At 43.1% G+C, this 18,074-nt stretch overlaps 1 protein-coding gene across 2 annotated transcripts in view; it reads left to right on the forward strand.

The window, feature by feature from the left end:
* The window catches only part of MAPK1 (mitogen-activated protein kinase 1), a 68,606-nt gene that overhangs the window by 13,062 nt on the left and 37,470 nt on the right, over nt 1–18,074 (forward strand). The window contains exon 1 of one of the 2 annotated variants that reach the window (XM_074206603.1): nt 1,050–17,417. The exons of the other annotated variant lie outside the window; for it this stretch is intronic. Coding sequence (XP_074062704.1) covers nt 17,254–17,417 — 164 coding nt within the window. The 5' untranslated portion in view covers nt 1,050–17,253. Of the gene's footprint in view, nt 1–1,049; nt 17,418–18,074 lie in introns of those variants that run through there. 2 annotated transcript variants of the gene reach the window in all.

Here is an 18,074-nt window from a genome sequence, read left to right on the forward strand (position 1 = left end):
TTCTGCCTCATTGTTGTTTTTATACTTTACTGTTATTTTCCATTCCTCTCCTCCCTCCTTGGTCTAATAACTCTTCAGACAACATAGGCATTATTCTGCTCCTTTAGAATGCCTATTGAACATTTAAGACTGAATGTTGTATCTTAAACTTAGCAGGTCCTATAGTAAATTTGTACTCTTTTCTCCCAGACTCTCCCTTCTTCCAAATTTCTTTCTTGTGGCCACCATCATCCTCCAAGACACTCAAACTCACAACCTTAGCAATAATCCTTAAGTTCTCTCTTTTATTCTCCCAACATATCCAGTCCATTGCCAAGTCCAGTTGATTTACCTTCCCAGTATTCCTTAGATATACCTCTTCTCATTTTTGCCACTGCCACTACACTGGTACAGGCCTTTAATAACTCGTGTAAAGGCCATAGCGTAGTAATATTTGGTTCCCCTGTCCTAATTCTTTCTTGCTCTAATCCATTTCCATTCACATGCCAAATTGAGCTTCCTAAAATACAGGTATGACTATGCCACCCTTTTATTCAGTAAATTCCGTTAGCCCCCTCTTGCCTCCAGCATCCAATATAAAATCCTGTTTGGTTTTTAGAGCCCTTCATGACCTGACCTCCTCTTACCTTTTCATCTTATTACCTTAACCGCTCGCCATGTAATCTATGTTCATTGACACAGGTTTCTTGCACTTCCTTGAATTCCATCTCCAGATTCCATACTTTTTTACTCACTATCCCTAGAGCTTGGAATCATCTCCACTTCTTGGAGGCCCTGCTGTTTAGTTGTTTTTCAGTTGTAAACAACTCTTTGTGACCCATTTGGGGTTTTCTTGGCAAAGATACTGAAGTGGTCTGCCATTTCCCTCTCTAGCTTATTTTACAGATGAAGTAATTGAAGTAAATAAGGTTTAAATGATCTGCTCAGGGTCACACAACTAGCAGGTGTCTGAGGCTGGATTTGAACTCAGGAAGATGAATCTTCCTGACTGCAGACCTTAGTGCTCTATCCACTAAACTACCTAAGTGTTTCCCGTTCTCCCCCCCCCCCCCCCCCCCCAGGAGAGGGAGCTGATTATAGGAGTGATCACTAAGGGAACATGATGAATTTGATTTCAGTCATGCTTGAGGTACCAGAGGACATTCGTGATAGAAATGTGTCTAGTAATTAGTTGTAAGTGTGGAGTTTAGGAGGCAAGGAGCAGAGAAAAAAATTGGAAGATCCTCTGCCTAGAGTGGGAATGGATGAGCTTGCTAAAGGAAAGAGAAAATAGATGCAAGGAAGATGGAGTTGGGCAGCCTTGTCAAATCAGGAAGTATTTATGAAGAGCCTGCTGTGTGGTGGGCACTGTGTTAAGTGCTGGCGATGGTAGAGAGAGTGGAAAACTAGCCCTTCCCTCAGCAGGGGAGCTCTCTTCTTAAGGAAAAACCAATGGACTCTACCTACAAGATAGATAGAGATGGGGGAGTGCAGCATGTTCTTAGACCTAAGTGAGGGAGCAAGCAGATGGGATCTGACTCGGGCTACTTATGCTACACCGTCAGTGAGGGTTTGGATCTAGGGACAGGCTATTTCTCTGTCTGCTGATCATCCTAATTAAGTCTGGACAGGCTCATCATGAACAGGCAGCCCACCAAGCCTTTCATGAAACAATGGCAGGTGGAAAGTGACTCCTCAGTCTTGTGGGCTTCTTAGGCTTTGAGTGATTGTGATCAACTGGAAGACAGGAAACAGGGAATCTCAAAAATTACATTGGTTTTTTGACAGATGGTCAAAGGCAATTTACAGATGAGGAGAGCAAAGTGATCCATAGTCATGAAAAATTTCTCTAAATCATTACTTATTAGAGAAATGCAAATTAAAGCATCTCTGAGCAGCTCATACCTCTCAGACTGGCCAATATGAGCAGAAAGGACAATGATCATTGTTGGAAGGGATGTGGGAAATCTGGGACACTAATACACTCATTGTTGGTGGAGCTGTGAACTCATCTAATCTTTCTGGAGAGCAGTCAGAAACCACATCCAAAGGGCAACAAAAATGTGCATCCCTTTGATCGAGCAATACCACTACTGGGCTTATACTCTGAAGAGATGGTGAAAAAAGGGGAAAAACATCCCTTGTACAAAATTATTCACAGCAGCCCTGTTCATGGTGGCAAAGAATTGGAAATCAAATAAATGTCCTTCAGTTGGGGAATGGCTTAGCAAACTGTGGTATATGTATGTGATTGTGTCCTCATCCCTCAACCAGGAGGGATGAGAATTCAGGGAAGCCTGGAAGGATTTGCATGAACTGATGCTGAGCGAGATGAGCAGAACCAGAAAAACACTGTATACCCTAACAGCAACATGGGGGTGACATTCCACCTTGATGGACTCACTCATTTCATCAGTGCAGCAAGCAGGCACAATTTGGGGCTGTCTGCAATGGAGAATACCAACTGTATCCAGAGAAACAACTGTGGAGTTGGAACAAAGACCAAGGATTATTACCTTCAATTTAGGGAAAAAAACCCTGCTATCTTATTGTCTGATCTCGCTCTCTCTTATACTTTATTTTTCTTCCTTAAGGATCTGATTTCTCTCTCATCACACTCAGTTTGGATCAATGTAGACCATGGAAACAGTGTAAAGACTGACAGACTGCCTTCTGTGGGGGGAGGGAAGGAAGATTAGGGGAAAATTGTAAAACTCAAAATAAATAAACTCTTATTAAAAAAAACAACAACAAGGGGACAACTGGCCCAGCCTCTCTCACCCATGACTTGGCTTGCTGCGATTTTTCCATTTCTTAAACAAGATAGTTCATCTTCAGACTTAAAGGATTTTCAGTGACAATTCCCTGAACTTGAAATATTCTTCACCTTCTCTATGAAGCCTCTTCATTCTAATGTCTTCTCTCTGTTATTTCCAATTTATCTTGTATAACCTGTCGGAATTTGATATTAATAAAAGTTAGGTTAACAAAAGTGTTAACTGTTCATCTAGGCCTACAATCACTCATGCCTGAAAGGAACCTCAGTGTGTAATAGTGAACTCTGGCCCAGGGCAAGATTATAATCTTTTTGGATTGGAAACAAATCTTATAATTTTTTTCTGTTCTGTTACAGTGTTTTTCCCTTCTGTATTGGCTTTTGTAAGCCCTAAACTACTTGAGACTTGGTCTGGTTCACTTCCCCTTAGTGCAGGCCAGTGGATACTGCCTTACATCAGGTATTTACTAAGCACCCTCCTCACACAGCTCCTACATTAGGTGTTCACCATTCCTTAGACATGTGGCTCACCTTCCACCACAGAAATGTGCTTAAAGAGGGATTGGGGAAGAAGAAGACAGGAATATGGCAGAAGTTCCCTGGCAAACATCTTGTTTTTGCTCTTTGCAGTAGTAAGAGTTATCATTCCTAGAGGGCTTAAAGGGTTCCAGAGATGTTTTACCAATATTCTCTTCCTTGATCTCCACATCAACCCTGGGAGTTGAGCGCAGACAACTTGAGAGACATTGATTGTATTTATTGTATGTGGAATAAATGTTTGTTAAATGCCTACTGTGGACCAGGCACAACCCCAAGTGCTGTACAGATACTTCATAGGATAAAGAACAAAGAGAAATTATACATTGAGGGAAAAAAAATTGCTGAGCAAAAATTGCCTGATGTCTGATATGTACATTATTATATTTGTATGGAGTGTGTGTGTGTGTGTGTGTGTGTGTGTGTGTGTGTGTGTGTAATGGTCTCCAATGACAATATCTCCTACCTGACCTGTTGAAATAGATGTTTCACAAAGGGAAAAAGAAAAGAACTGATATCTCTTGGCCTTGACAATCTGGAATTTGGAGTCTAGATCAGCAGTCCGATTCTGTCTCAGATAACTTCCTCGTACCCTGCTCTTGGGGAAGTAATTTCTCCTTTTTTAAAGCCTGGGTTCTCATCTACTTGTTATCTCACAGAGCCATTTATTCTGGAGAAGTGTTTTGGATGCAAAATTGAAGCACTGTGTAAATGAATGGTATTAGATGGCAAAGTGCACAGAGCCCCAGGCCTGGAGTCAGGAAGACTCATCTTCCTGAGATCCATCTCAGATACTTACTTTGTGACCCTGGACAAATGATTTAACTCTACTTGCCTCAGTTTCCTCCCCTGTAAAATGAACTGGAGAAGGAAGTGGCCAATCACAGTTACTTCCATATGACTGTCCTTCAAATACCAGAAGACAGTTATGAAGTCCCCAGTCTCCCCACCAGTCCATCTTCTCTTTTGTATCTTTTGTAGGCTAGCTATCTCTTTTAAGTCTACCAGCTAATTTCTCCTGGATGGCAGGACTTGGGGGCCCTTTTCTAGTGGTTCTCTTCCAGACACTCAGCTTAACATTGCCCCCCTGAAAATGTCATGCCAGAAATGACCTGTAGTCATTTGTCTACATTTGGTCTGACCAGGACTGGGTTCTGTGGGGCTACTGCCTTCCTCGTCCTGGAAGCTATGCCTCTTTTAAACCATCAGATGACAAGAAAGGAAAAGATCAATCGGCATTTCTCTAGTAACAATCAGATCCACAATGCCAGAGAGGCCACAACATTTGGACTCAGCCCTGCAACCTTCTGTGGGTTCAGCCAAACAAAGTGTATGCAGTGGAGGATTGTCCATACTGGAAGTGTCGGATGTGATGGATCAGCTGATCCTGGTTGTTAAATTTTGGGCATTCTCCACATTAATATTGCTCTCCTGAAAAAATGCCAGGCCAGAACAGAACCATAGTCACCTGACCAGTATAGAGAGTGTAGTGGGAAAGACAAGGAAGATAATGAACAGGATGGACAGAAAAGTGGACTGGGAAATGTCCTAGTAGCTTTCATTGAGCCCCAGTCAAAACCTCATCTTTTCAACACCTGGCTACTGGTGAGGGTCCTGTGGACTGCCAGCTCCAGAGAATACGAATCTTGACAAGCATCACTATAGTGAGTGTAAATAAGCAACAACTGTGGCCAAGGAGCATAAAATAATCAAGGAAATGTATGCTCAGGAAAGGTCAGCTAGCCCCTTGGTGACAGGAAGGGAGAGCGGCCAGACAGCTCCAATGCTCCACCTGTCTGGTAAAGCTGCTTCAGGCACCTACAGAATGTTAAGACACCTAGGGGAAAGCTTACTAAGTTAATTTGGTTTGACCCCATCTGCAGGGTTTATGGGAAGCTAGGAAGGGATGGTGGGGGTCACTCTCTACATTAATGAAGGAATGAGGAGGGTTTGGTTGAGATTCTAAGTATGAACTTGTTGAGAATCTGGTTATCATAATAGCATGACTTTCTTAAGCAGGCTTGGTGGCCTGTGAGAAGAACCAAACTCTGGGTTGGCCCTTGGCTTGACATAGTAGAAAATCTAGGGAAGTAAAATTGGTTTTGCTTCAGTGTCCAGAGGAGCAGAAATGGTCGGCCTGGAGGCCTCTATTAGGGAGGACTGGATAGAAACACCGTGAAGTTTGTTTTAAGGGATCAGATCTCTGCGGCCAACTGTCACCAGCTATAAATTCCTTGTTACACTAAGGACTTTAGTAACTCGTTCCGAAGATATTGTACTGTTTATAAGAGGAGGCCACATGCCCAGCCAAGTTCATTAATAGATCCTAACCTATTCCTAAAAGTCAAGTGACAAACTTAGCACTTTCAACTGAATATGATGTATCACTGAGGGCTGCAGCTTAAGCCTTGAGTGTGGAATGGTCTGAGAAAGGCCTAGCACCCCAACAGATTTCATGAAAGGGAAGAAGAAGGCCTATCCCATGAATGTCCTCAGGATTCTGCTTGTCCTAGAAGCACCCCATTCCTCCTTGTTGGTAAGTTGACCACCTTCTCCTTCACAGAAGTATTCCTAGACTTCAAGTTTGTCTTTGCTGTTGATATGGTCTGTCATGTTAATGAATTTGGTAACACATTGAAATTACTTTTGGGCATGAAACTTTCTGTTTAAAATAGAGCCCCACTTCTACTATTCCCAGAGAGCAATTTGGGTCCCAGATCTTTAACAGACTCCATAAAGCCTCAATAATTTCCACTAACGGCTTCTCTGATGCCCTTTCTGCCTGAAGGGGTCTTTGGTAATGTTGGGCAGGCCCAATAAAGCTTGGTCACTTCCCTCAGATTTAACTGGTTTGTTCCTCTTCATGTCTGGGAGTTGGTGCAAACTCACCTAACCTACTGGCTCCTAGTTGTGCCAACAGCTTTCCAGACCATTCTGGACTAGAGTCCTGTCCTTGGTCACCATTCTCTCCATCAGGATGTCATCTCCTTAAAGACCCACTTTGGTGTTTGTATTTCTAGGGCCTAGTATACTTCATGGCATATGGGAGGCCTTGATGAATATTTCTTCATTTTTTTTATATTAAGTCACTAATAATAATAATAATAATAATAGCAGCTAGGATTTATTTGGTGTGTAGATCTGGTAATAGCCCCTGTGTCTGTCAGTGAAGAATCATTTGGGTTCAGTCCTGAGGGGGTCTAATCCGAGGGCCTATTAGAGGGTGGCCACCACATGATTATTGTTGGATGACAGCCCATCATTGATTGTTTTGACTCGATGAAGGAGCAGCCACAGCCTTCAACTCATGCCCCGTTTCTTTCTGTGGCTTTACTGCTCTCTACCATCCCCTGCTTCCTTTGCTTCACCCTCTCTCTAGTTTCCCAATCTCATGGAATACTTGCTCAGCCTTGTGTTTGCTGAGGCTGCCATTTTAACATCCTGGCATTCCAGGAAACAAGAAGTAGAAAGTTACAAGGAGAGTCCTGATGGACTCTGGAAGGGGGATGTCTGGTTTCACAGAACATTTTTCATTGGATTGACATTGATGTCACCATCAGGGAAGCTTTTATAAAGAACTCCTCATGCTACCAGGGCTTGGGCATGGCCTTCTCTCTCCCTCTCTTTTTTAAAAATTTATTTAAGGCAATAGGGTTAAGTGACATGCCCAAGGTCACCCAGCTAGATGCCCAAGCTGAATGGCTTTTTTTTTTTTAGGTTTTTGCAAGGCAAACGGGGTTAAGTGGCTTGCCCAAGGCCACACAGTTATATAATTATTAAATGTCTGAGATCGGACTTAAACCCAGGTACTCCTGACTCCAGGGCCAGTGCTTTATCCACTGCGCCACCTAGCTGCCTCTGAATGGCCTTTTCTAATGGAAGTGGGGGGGAGATGCATTCTTCTTTGGGCTGTCTTAGAGAGATTTGGTGGGGTGGAAGCCAGCTGCTTACTCTCCAGTGTGGGCCAACATGCAAGTGTATTAAAAATCAACATTTGGAGCATGCTACAGATGTTTGTTTGGAAACAGTTTTGTGGGGATGAGAGAAGTGCAAGGGGGTGTTTGTCTGCTTCTCTGTTGGGAAAGGTAAAACCATCTTTGAATGCATGTCACATTCATAAATGTGATGGTTTTCAAAATGTCAGGGATTCTTTGATTTGTCGTTGGAGTTGTGGAAAGTAGAATTCTATGGTATTGTGGGGCTTTAGTAGAGGCTGTAAGATAATAGCAATGCAAAGGATACTGTCTGTCAGAAAGGCTGGGATTTGCTAGAGGAGAAACAATTTTGAGCAGTAGTTTCCAGAGCATTTGGTCCCAGGTCTCTAGGCAGCTGGCCTTTGTTCCTGCTTTTTCCTTCCACCCCATGCTCTCTTCTTCATTATTTGCTTTGTTTAACCTCCTACAGATTGGATATTTAATTAAAATGGGAGGGTCATCAATCTCCTGTCATGAGAATAGAACTTATTCCTGGTTTTAAAAACCCCTGATTTTCCTTCTTGTCTCTGTGTGCTTTGACTTCTCCCTTTGTCCTTTCCTCCTGGCTCCTGGGTCACTATGATTGCGCCTTCTCTCATCTCCTCCAGTTCTCTCTCCTTGTCTCCTTTCTCCTGTGCCACAGCCCTGGCCTTCAGTTGCCTTCGTGTTCCAACATGCTGGCTCCTCCTTGCCCCTTCAGGGACACACCAGTGACACGTGGAGAGCTTTCCAGATGGCATCTGATGAAAAGGGCTGGCAAATAGCAAGTCTCTAACGGGATAAAAGGAATTTGTTTTACATCGCTAAACGTTGGTTTTTTTTAACTGGCAATTTACAGTTCTAATTATACATTGCTTCCCCCCCCCCCCAGCTCTCTACCTAGTTTAGCATCTGTTATGTAACACTACGCCACCTGTTCAGATGAACAAGTCGTTCTTGCCAATTTAGACATGAAAACTGTACTTTCATGAAGTTGCAACTTCAGTTTTCCTCACTGACATCTCTCAGAGATCTGTAACAGTCCGTGTTGGCCTTTGCCAAAGGTCTGTGCAGTATCATCTTTGGGGGCCTTGGAGCTATTCTCTGTCCAGAGGAGACCTAGCCCCAAACCATTTTTCATCTGATAAGCTCAGACCCAAACCTGACTCTGGCTGCCCTTACCCATGTGCATTAAGGTCTTGCCTCCTTTAGAAAGATCCTTGTTTTCCCTGCAAAGCCTAGAAAAGAAACCTACACCCCAGACCAAACAAGCAGGCTCTGTGGGCAGAACTGAGGGAGCTCGAGGGGAGCTCCTCTCTGAATCTGAAGGTGAGGGGTTAGCCTTCCCCTAGACTTCTGCTTGCTTGGACTGTGGCACAAGACATACTGCTGGGGTTTATCTGTGATTAGTCCTGTCGAGGTCACTGGCATGCCTTCTTTTACCCAGTTTTGCTGAGGCCCTTTCTCACACTGCTCATTGCCTTTCTTGGGTGGCCAAGTCTTCTCATTTCCACCTTGACTAAAGACTAGCGCTTGCAGGCATTGCCTTCTATCTGGCCACTTGACCCTGGGCCTGGGTCATACCCACACCACTTCTCCCCATTTCTTCAGTTACAGTTATCTACTCAGATTTGATCTTATCAGTCCCCTGCTCCAGAAGCTTCATTTGCTCCCCAATGATCTCTAGACTAAAACAACTCCTGAGCCTAGTACTTAGACCCAGGCAGCTCTTTTCTTTTTTTAGATTTTTCAAGGCAATGGGGTTAAGTGCCTTGCCCAAGGCCACAAGGCTAGGTAATTGTTAAGTGTCTGAGGTTGGATTTGAACCCAGGTACTCCTGACTCCAAGGCCGGTGTTCTATCCACTGCGCTACCTAGCAGCCCCTAGACCCAGCCAACTCTTGCTCTAGCTCACCTTTCCAGACTTCATTGTCCCCTTCAGACATCCTGCATTCTGTCCCAGCTGGGCCCCCACCCCCTGGCTGTTTCCTAGACGTGGTCTTCATCACCTTTCTTTAGCCTTTGCTTGAACTCTTTCATCTGTCGGGAGCATTCTTCTCACTTCTGCCTCTTGGAATCCTTAGCTCCTTCATATTAACCTTTCTCATATTATTTTCTATGTTAGGAGGGAGGAAAGTTTGGCTTTCTACCTCTAAGAATCTTGAACATGCTAAATACTTATTTGAGACTTTTGGCATTGTATTAAATATGTACCTTTTAAGCAAGTCCATTCTTTTTTTTGTTGTTGTTTTTGCAAGGCAGTGGGGTCAAGTGACTCGCCCAAGGTCACACAACTAAGTAAATATTAAGTGACCCGAGGCACATTTGAACTCAGGTCCTCCTGAATCCAGGGCTGATGATCTATCCATTGAGTCACCTAGCTGCCTCAAGTTCATTTATTCTTATCATGTCTTTCCATTGCTCTTTGGATGATTTGTAATTTTACTTCCCCCCCCCCCCAGCATAGGGTTAAGTATTCTATTTCCTCTTTCTATTAATCTGGGATAGTTAATATTTTTGTAAATATTCATCCATTTCACTTATTTTGTCAGATTTCTTGGCATATAATTGGGCAAAATAACTCCTAAATAATTGCTGTACTTTTCTTCTTTGTTAGTAGGGAATTCACCCATTTTATTTTTGATACTGATAATTGGGTTTTCTTCTTTCATTTACAAAATTTCAAATTTGGTGTTTGTCGATCTTTTTTTTTTTTTTTGGTTTTTGCAAGGCAGTAGGGTTAAATGACTCGCCCAAGGTCACACAGCTAGGTCATTATTAAGTGTCTGAGGCCGGATTTGAACTCAGGTCCTCCTGACTCCAGGGCCAATGCTCTATCTACTGTGCCACCTAGCTGCCCCCTTAACTGTCAATTTTTAATTTGTTCTTGGATATTTTTTTTTTTGCAAAGCAATGGGGTTAAGTGGCTTGCCCAAGGTCACACAGCTAAGTGATTATTAAGTGTCTGAGGCCGGATTTGAACTCAGGTCCTCCTAACTCCAGGTCCTGTGCTCGATCTACTGCATCACCTAGCTGCTCCCTTCTTGGGTATTCTTTATTAGATTTTAGCTATTAGCTGAATTTTCTTTACCAAGCAGTGCTGTTGTTCAGTCATGTCTGACCTTTAAGTCCATGGGTCATAGAGTGGTTTGCTATTTCCTTTTCGTACTCATTTTATAGATGAAGAAAGTGAGACAAACAGGGTTAAGTGATTTGCCCAGGGTTGCAGAGTTAGGAACTATCTTAGATTTGAACTCTGGTCTTTCTGACTCCAGTGTTGGCGATTCCACTGAACTATCTAGCTTCTCTCTGTGATGTGAGACATTTGCAAAATTTAGAAAGGATAGCATGCAGCAGCAAACAATACAAATTCCAATGATTGGGTAATCTATCTTAATTTCTTGGATATGGGGAGAAACTGGGTCCCTCCCTGGGTCAGGCAAGAAGCTATAGAAAAATCCCTGGCACAAAAAGACAAAAGAGGCTAAAAGAAAGCAAAGGAGGAAGTGAAGAAGTCTTCTCAAATTTGAATGGCTTCTGGTCTTACTATTTGAGGTCCATCTTAGCATCTTGTTAAGAGGAGCTTCTTGGTTCCAACTTCCTTAAAGGATGCTAGAGATTCCCAGAATGTTTGCCTCTCTTCCAGACTTCATTAAATATTCCTATCCCTCAGCAATGGCTTGAGAAGTCGAGTCCCTTTTATCCCACTGCCTTCCTCAGTACCAACCGAGCTATATCATGAACAGCAGTGTTCTCTTCCCTCTGGCCTCTTTCAGAGAGAATTCCCAAGGTTCTAAAGTGTTCCCCAAAGGTAGGGTCTGGAATTAGGGTGAAGGGTCAGAAGGATCAACTGCTGTACCTACTGAGGGATAGACAGCTGATGATCACATTTTAAAATTGCACATGCTTCCATACTTCAGCCACCTGTGATTTTCTGAATAGAATTAGCTTTTCTTTCAGCAGAAAATGCAGTGCTGTTTGCCTTTTGATGACCGCCCTCTCTGTTGAATTGGATGACTATAGGAGTCCCACCCAAAACACTTGTTTGCATTTGCCTCTGGTTATATTCACACACATAAACAATATGATGTATATATGTAGATAATTTTTTAAAAATTGCAAAGCTCTTTACATATCTCATGGTCCTCACAACTCTGGGATGCAGGTGCTACTATTGTCCTCATTTTATAGATTGGTAAACCAAGACTGGAGGAGGTTAAGTGACTATCCCAGGGTCACACAGCTAGTAGGTAATCTGAGGCTGGATTTGAACTTGAGTCTTAGAAAGCTCTATTTATTGTGCCTCCTAGCCCTTCATTCCAAGATGTAGCAGCAGAATACTTTGCTGTGCATGCAGCGAGGTTTTAATAATGTTCAAGTGGCAGCGCCCATTTAACTTTGTTTTATTGTTTCTTTTTTTTTTATTTTATTTAAGACAGGGGTTAAGTGACTTGCCCAAGGCCACACAGCTAGGTAATTATTAAGTATCTGAAGCCAGACCTGAACTTAGGTATCCGCCGTGCCACCTAGCTGTCCCTGTTTTATTGTTTCTTGAAGGAGTTATTTTCATCAGTGGTGTTTTATACTTTTTTTACCATTTGCCCAGTTTTAATTTGTTGAGGTTTTTTAAGGTTTTATTTTTGTGCCTTTTTTTAACCAAGGTGTTAATTTTCTTTTCTTGCATTGCTCTGATTTTTTTTCCTCAAAATTTTCCTCTTCTGCTCTTATTTGATTTTTGAAATCATTTCCCTCCCTCTCTCTTTAGCACTTTCAAGAATTCTTATTGGGCTTGAGTCTGAACTGCAATTTTTTTCTCTGAAGCTTTGCATGTTTCCATTTTTACATTATTGTTGTCTTCTGAGATTGTTTCTTGGTCTTCCTTTTCACCAGAGTAGATTTTTGGTGGTCTGACCCTTTTTTGTTGTTGTTTGCTCATTTTCCCAGCATATTTCTTGACTTTAAATCGTATATTAAAGTCTGCTCATGTCCCAAACTTGACTTTTGTGCCCTGCTGTTTTCACAGCAGTTCTGGGAGTGTATCCTTTTCAATGCTTCCAAGGTGGGGTAATCTGCGTAGAGGCATGCTCACTGCTCTCTTGCTTTGTGCTTTGGTTCTTTACCCACCAAGGGCCCCGACTCCTGCTTCACTGCAATTCTTTTCTTCCCTGAAACTGAAGCCCAGAATTGGGTAATGGTTAATGGAGTTTCCACAAAGGGTCCCACCCTTGCTCCGGTGTCCCTACAAGGGTCTCCTGTAATCTTTTTCTAACCCAGTATCCTATATTCTCTTATTAACTCAGAGAAGTTAGAGCTTTTGATACTGCTGCTGCTGCCTCTAAGGCCCAAGGCTGGTGTGGCTGCCTTGGATACTCCTGGCTAGCCCCAACCCCAGCAGATGTCTTTCAACTTTCTAAGTTGACCTGGACTAGAAAAATATCTCACCCCCATTCTTTTTGTTGCCTCTTCTACTCCAAAAATTCTATTTGACAATTTTTTTAGAAGTTGTTTGGAGAAGAACATTGGGAGAGTTTGGCTCCAGGGTTCATTCTTAAATATTGATATCAGCTTCATACCATTATGACCAGAGTAGCAAAAATGTCTCTGAATAGATTGCCTCCTCTCCTGCTTTACACTCTTCTCCCTTCCTTTCTTCTCCCTTCCTCCCTCCCCCTCTTTCTCTTTAAAAAAGGACAAAAGACTTGTACTTATCCAGATTTTGGATGTGTTATTTGCAATGGCATGAAACACATTAAAATGTAAATATGTAAATGAGTAAATTTAGAAATGTGTTTAGGTGGGTGGAGGGAGGAAATAGCAAATTGGACCATTTTTTTTTCCCCCTTCATAAAACAAATTCTAAGATGTGCCATTGTTTGAAGTAGTTATAATCTTATATAACTACACAAAATGCAGAAGCACATGGAAAAAATGGAGAGAATGCCAGATTTGCTCTCCAGGACTTTGGGATGTTGAGTCCTAAACCTACTATTTCTTTACTGATTGTGTGATCTTGTCCAAGGCTATCCTCACCTCAGGTGCATTTGTTAAATGGGATTAATAACACTTACCTTCTCTTAGTATGTGGGCCAAAGATTCCAGATTTGAAGGCTGTTTTGAGGATCAAATGAAATCATGTAGAGACTTTAGTCTGTAGACAGTTACATTTGTGGCTTCTTTTAAAATTTAGGAGACCTCCCCTTTATCAGAGCTCATTTACATAGCCCTTTAGGGTTGGCAGAGGCCATTACATAGATTATTTTATCTTGAGGTAAGTGCTGTAGATTTTATTCCATTTTTACAGATGATGTAATTGAGGATCGAGATTGGGAAGTCATTTTCTCATGGTCCTAGAGCTAGTTAAAGAGTCACGGCCAAAGGGCAGCTAGGTGGTGCAGTGGATAGAGTACTGTCCCTGGAGTCAGGAGGACCTGAGTTCAAGTCTAACCTTAGACATTTAATAATTACCTAGCTGTGTGGCCTTGGGGAAAAAAATCACTTAACCCCACTGCCTTGCAAAAACCTGAAAAAAGAAGAAAAGAAAAGAAAAAAGTCAGGGGCAGGTTTAGGACTGAAATGCTTCTGGTCTTCAGGTCTAGTGCTTTAACCACTCCTGGGTCTCCACTTCCTTTGGAGAGAAGCCAGTCTATTTTAGCCTTTGATCCAAGGCCTTTTGGTCCTTATTTGTCTTGATTTTTTCCCCCAACGTCTTTATCAGTCATGATAGAAGAGTTGCTTAGGCTGCCTATAGGGTTAAATTCTTGGCATGAATTTTTTTCTAGAAATCACACATGGTGCTGCCACCAACTGTTTTCAGAAATGTACCTCTCTACCCACCTCCCACCTCCATCTCTGAAAGTGCGTCTACTGTGTTTTAGGTTTTTGCTAATTAGCAGTCAACAAAAAACCCCAGTTCTGGCAGCTAAGTGGTTCAGTGTATAGAATTAGGGGCCTGAAGTCAGAAAGACTCATCTTCTTGAGTTCAAATCTGGCCTCAGACACTTGTAACTGAGTGACCCTGGACAAGTCACTTTACCCTTTTGTCTTTAGTTTCCTCAACTGTAAAATGAGCTGGAGAAAAAAGAAGTATTTTTGCCAAGGAAACTCCAAATGGTATCACAAAGAATTGGACATGACTGAAAAATGACATCATCAAGGAGCAGAAAACTTTGTGTGGAGTAGTGATATTTGTCCTTCATTCTCAAGGGAGACCATGGCATTAGAGAAATGGTGCTGTGACAAGCACATGAAATGAATTTGAGTTAGGGGGGCTGTGCTAGGTTATCAGCTTTACTTTCTCCTCAAGAGTCATCTGAGTCCAGTGGCCAGATATGAATCAGGATGACTGAAGATGGCTTTGGCTGCAAGGCAATCAGGATTAAGTGACTCACCCAAGGTTACATGAGCAAGTCAGTGTCAAGTCTCTGAGCACAGATTCAAAGTCCCATTCTCCTGACTCCAAGGCCAGTGCCATCTAGTGGCCCCTGTGGACCATTGGGAAAGCATTGATTGTGGATACTAAGACACTTAATTCTAGGCCTTCTTTTCTAGGTCAGGCCCTCATCCCTCTTTGCTGGATGGTTGCAGTAACCTCCTGATAGGGCTTCCTGCTTCCGGCCCTTCTCTCTGCAGATCATCTGCCAAATAGAGCCTCCCTGAATCCTCTCCTGTCACTGGAGAGAAATTCAGACCCCTTAGCTTGGCATTTAGAGCCCCTCGTAGACTTCAGCTTGGTCCCTCTTTGGGATGTTCTTGAATGGTCTCACACACTTCTTGATTCTCCACATCCATAGCTTCTTCTAGACTGCTCTGCTGCTTTGTGTGTTCACCCCAGATTATTGTTACTTACTCAGTAGTCAGTATTTATTAAGACCCACTGTGGGTCAGGGATAGGAAGGAGACCAGCCCTGCTTTCCTCAAGCTTCCATGTTGTCTGTCACTTTGTTTTTGCCCATACCTAACCTAATACTTTGCATATATAAATGTCTATTGAATTGTGACTTCTGGCCTAGACATCATTCTGGGGTTGCAGCATCCAGGTTTTCTGAGTTGAATGGGAGACACAGGCATTCCCTTTCCCCATTTTCTTTAGTGTTACTGATGGCAACCCTCTCTTAGTGTTTTTTTTTTGTGTAAGGCAAGCGGGGTTAAGTGACTCACCCAAGGCCACACAGCTAGGTAATTATTAAGTGTCTGAGACCAGATTTGAACCCAGGTACTCCTGACTCCAGGGCCGGTGCTTTATCCACTACGCCCGCCACCTAGCTGCCCTGGCAACCCTCTCTTCAAGGACATGCACCAAAAAGTCTGACTGTGCCCATCACTAGTTCTTGTGGCAATACCTGCCTATTTCAAAGGGGCTCTGGCATGATGGTGCACACTCAGTACTGTTGTTTGGGGAAATTGGAAGCCTGGCACCATCCAGAACTCCATTTTTATCAAGTCTTAGAGAAGTGTAAATAGATGCAGTAGAATCCATTTTAATAGTTGTCATCATCATCTCATAGCTCCAGTGATCTCATCCACATCCATCTCTCATAGATGAGGAAACTGCTTGGGGAGGAGGCCAAGAGATGTGCTCCTAAGTGATTACCTAACAGTGACGCTCATGTCAAAGGTAGATGGGCAAGCCCAGCATGGTCAGGGCCAAGTCTGGACAAGTGGGGGAAGCCAGAGGAAAAAGTTAAGGATGGAGGGGCAGCCAGGTGGCACAGTGGATCAAACACCAGCCCTGAAGTCAGGAGGACCTGAGTTCAAATTTGGCTTCAATCACTTAATAATTAATTACCTAGCTGTGTGAACTTGGGCAAGTCATTTAACCCCAGTGCCTTGCAAAAAAAAAAATAAAAGTAGGGATGGGATGAGGCAGCAGGCAGTTGTTATGATACCAGTTGGCGATCATGATGATGATGATGATGATGATGATGATGATAAGAGAGATTGTTTGCCTTTCTGTAGCTCTTCCAGTGTCCAGGGCACTCTGTCCTGAGCTCTTGAAAAATAGGACTTCCTTTAGTTCACATGACAACCCTGGACTTGTTATTATCTCCCTTTTACATATGAGGAAGCTCAAGCAGGCAGAGATTAAGTGACAGTGGACTCACCCAGGGTCATACAGCTAGTGTGTGTGTCTGAGACTGGATTTGACTTCAGTGCTAAAAATTTCCCAACTGTCTCTATTTTCTCTTGGCTCCTTTGCTTCCACTAACCCACTTTGTGTAGGTGGTACAATTAGGATCCTTCTTTTGCAAATGCGGAACCTGAGGTTCAGCGAGCTGGTGACCTCCCCCTAAGGTCAGTGCCAGGAAGGGACCGAACAGAACCAGTTTCTCTGACTTCCAACCCTGTTTTTTTTTCTGTGTCTCAAGAAGAGGAAGCAGTAACAACAGAGGAGAAGGGTTGCCAGGGAGACCACAAGAGAAGAGATGGAGAGATTACTTCAGCCAGGGGTGTAAACAGGCCCAGCCACCCCAAGATCCCTGGTTTTCTTGGCCTGGTTAGATCGTTGATTGACCTGTAGCACAGGCAGATTTTTGGATTGCTCTGATGCCTACATCTAATGAACTTTCTCAGAGACGGGCCCATCTGCCTACAAAGGAAAGGTTAACTCCCACTTGGGTGCTCTGGAAAGTGGCCTGAACGAGAGCTTTTGGAAGACAGAGCCATTTGGTCCACTCTGCAGCTGACTAGACCAGAGCTCCCCTTGAGCCCTTCCCATGGCCGACCAGGACCCTGCCTGACCTAAGCAGTTTCAATAATGGGTATGGATGGCTCCTCTTCAGTAGAGAAGGAAGCCTGAGTCATTCTTTTCTGTTTTCTGCTTCAGAGGAACAAAAGCAGAGCTAGCCTCGGCTGCCATTTAGAAATTGCACTGCAGATGTCTTGGTCAGGAATGTCATTTAAGGAATGCTGGGAAAAGCAGGTCCTTCAGTCCCCCCATTTCCCCATTTCCCACAGTCTGGGAAATTGTCCTTTCGCTTGAGTTTTTCACTGTGGAATGTTCTAAAGGAGAATGACTGTTAGAGTCAGCCTGACCTGTACTCAGAGAATGCAGGAGTTACTTGTCTACCAGCTCCCATCAAGTGGTCCTTCCCTTTCTGCTTGGGAAGCTCACTACCTCTTCAGACAACATGTTTCCTTTGTGATGTGTGTAAGATTAATTGCAGTATCTGACAAGTAAGATTTTAAAACTGTAAATGTTGAACTTAACGAGCTCCCCCAAAAGAACATTTCTGCATACAAAGTAGGACAGAGGGGAGAGTTACAAGAAAACACTGATTTCTGTTACGGAGTTTGCTTTTTTAAAAAAATAGAAGTCAACAGCTTATTTTCCAAGCTATCTTACTTGTCTCTTAGGCTTTTGTTCTCATCTTTGCATTTAAAAAAAATGTTGGCCTTTTTTTGAGGGGTTATGTAACATAATTACTAATATTATTTACTATAACTATTATTTCTAGTATATGTTACTGTTAGTAATGCTTCCCAACAATTGGAGCCATCCCCAAGTGGAATAACTTCCCCAGGAGGTAATGGACAGCAGGAATCCCAGCCCAAAATGGAGCATTCCAGGGGCAGCCAGGTGGTGCAGTAGATAGAACACCAGCCCTGGAGTCAGGACACTTCATAATTGCCTAGCTGTGTGATCTTGGGCAAGACACTTAACTCATTGCCTTAAATAAAAAATAATTTAAAAAAAGAAGCAAAGTCAGGAGCATTCCAGCTGGCTGATTGGCTGGAGTGAAGCCATAGACTCAGACCAGGCCAGGGACATGCAGACCTCAGATCAAGGAGGGCAGCAGTCAGACATTACCCTGCTTAGCCCATCATGGGAGG

This window comes from Macrotis lagotis, chromosome X (genome assembly GCF_037893015.1).
Source record: "Macrotis lagotis isolate mMagLag1 chromosome X, bilby.v1.9.chrom.fasta, whole genome shotgun sequence".
Taxonomy (NCBI): domain Eukaryota; kingdom Metazoa; phylum Chordata; class Mammalia; order Peramelemorphia; family Peramelidae; genus Macrotis; species Macrotis lagotis.